Raw genomic sequence first — 1,259 nt, 5'->3', positions numbered from 1 at the left:
ATGGTCACTGTTTAACTCCCAGGATAGCGCCACTGTCCCAGATAAACACTTCTTTACCTGAAACTGAGCTCTGACAGGTTTCTCTACTTGATCTTCATAAAGAAGACACTATGACATAGGGACAATACAATACTATTAAACACCACATGCCAAGTGAGTGGGCCTGGGTGTGGAGATTCTGAGCATTCAGTGGAGGAAATGATCACCTGTGACTGGGGATGGCTGTGGAGCTGGGACTTGGAACTTCCATAGCTGAGTAGAAAGAGAATGCTGACTTGTCTTACAAAAATAAGTGTACTATGTGCTCTTGGGGATTCTGTGGAGAGAACTTCTTTGTCTTCCCTGGTTCTCACTAGGATGGGGGGCATTTTATACTGGCTTCAACCTTCAATTCCCAATCAGCTGACATCTGCTCTCCACCCCTTCCTTGATAGGCTTTCTAACCTTGTGGAGACACCCAAGATTGTTCGGAAGCTCTCATGGGTGGAGAACTTGTGGCCAGAGGAGTGTATCTTTGAGAGGCCCAACGTGCAGAAGTACTGCCTCATGAGCGTGCGGGATAGCTATACAGACTTTCACATTGACTTTGGTGGCACCTCGGTCTGGTACCATGTGCTCAAGGTAAGGATGGGTATGGTTTCTGAAGACAGCCAGGCCTTGGGCCTCCCTGTTTGTTTCAAGTGGTAGCATAAAACAGGCTGCTAAGGCCTACCTGCATCCCAGATTCTATTTGGGTAACATTTACACATAACTACTCTTATCAAGGTTGGGTATTGAGTGGATATGCAGTATAAGTTGTCTCTGCTTCATAGTTTTGATGATTAACTTTTTTAAAAATAACAACAGATGTCTAAGGTTTTCTTTGTTATCTTAATTGAACCAATCTGTACTCCTACCTCTAGGTATGGAAATGTCCGTATTTACTGCAGAAATTTCTGGTAACATGAGACACTCAACCTCCTCCCAAGTTTATTGAATTATAATTTTTGTTACTATGACATTCATCGGTTTTAAGTTTATAGTTTAATGAATTTTGACAATTGTGTAAATAGTTGCATGACTGCCACCACTGAAGATAGAGCATGTATGAAGTGTTTGGTTTTTTAAAAAAGTTTTATTTATTTATTTTTGGCTGCACTGGGTCTTCATTGTTGCACATAGGCTTTCTCTAGTTGCAGCAAGTGGGGGCTACTCTCCAGTTGTGGCGCATGGGCTTCTCATTGCACTGGCTTCTCTTGTTGCAGAACATGGGCTGTAGG

The 1,259-nt window shown here is 42.7% G+C and overlaps 1 protein-coding gene across 4 annotated transcripts in view; it reads left to right on the top strand.

Annotated features, from left to right (window-relative positions):
- Positions 1–1,259, top strand: part of PHF8 (PHD finger protein 8) — a 103,202-nt gene that overhangs the window by 40,997 nt on the left and 60,946 nt on the right. For all 4 annotated transcript variants that reach the window (XM_010845879.1, XM_010845878.1, XM_010845877.1 and 1 more), the window contains exon 6: positions 435–621. In XM_010845879.1, the coding sequence (XP_010844181.1) occupies positions 435–621 (187 nt within the window). The remainder of the gene's footprint in view (positions 1–434; positions 622–1,259) is intronic.

The sequence above is a fragment of the Bison bison genome, unplaced genomic scaffold (genome assembly GCF_000754665.1).
Source record: "Bison bison bison isolate TAMUID 2011002044 unplaced genomic scaffold, Bison_UMD1.0 scf7180017864227, whole genome shotgun sequence".
NCBI lineage: Eukaryota > Metazoa > Chordata > Mammalia > Artiodactyla > Bovidae > Bison > Bison bison.
This window is presented reverse-complemented; position numbering and strand designations above follow the sequence as displayed.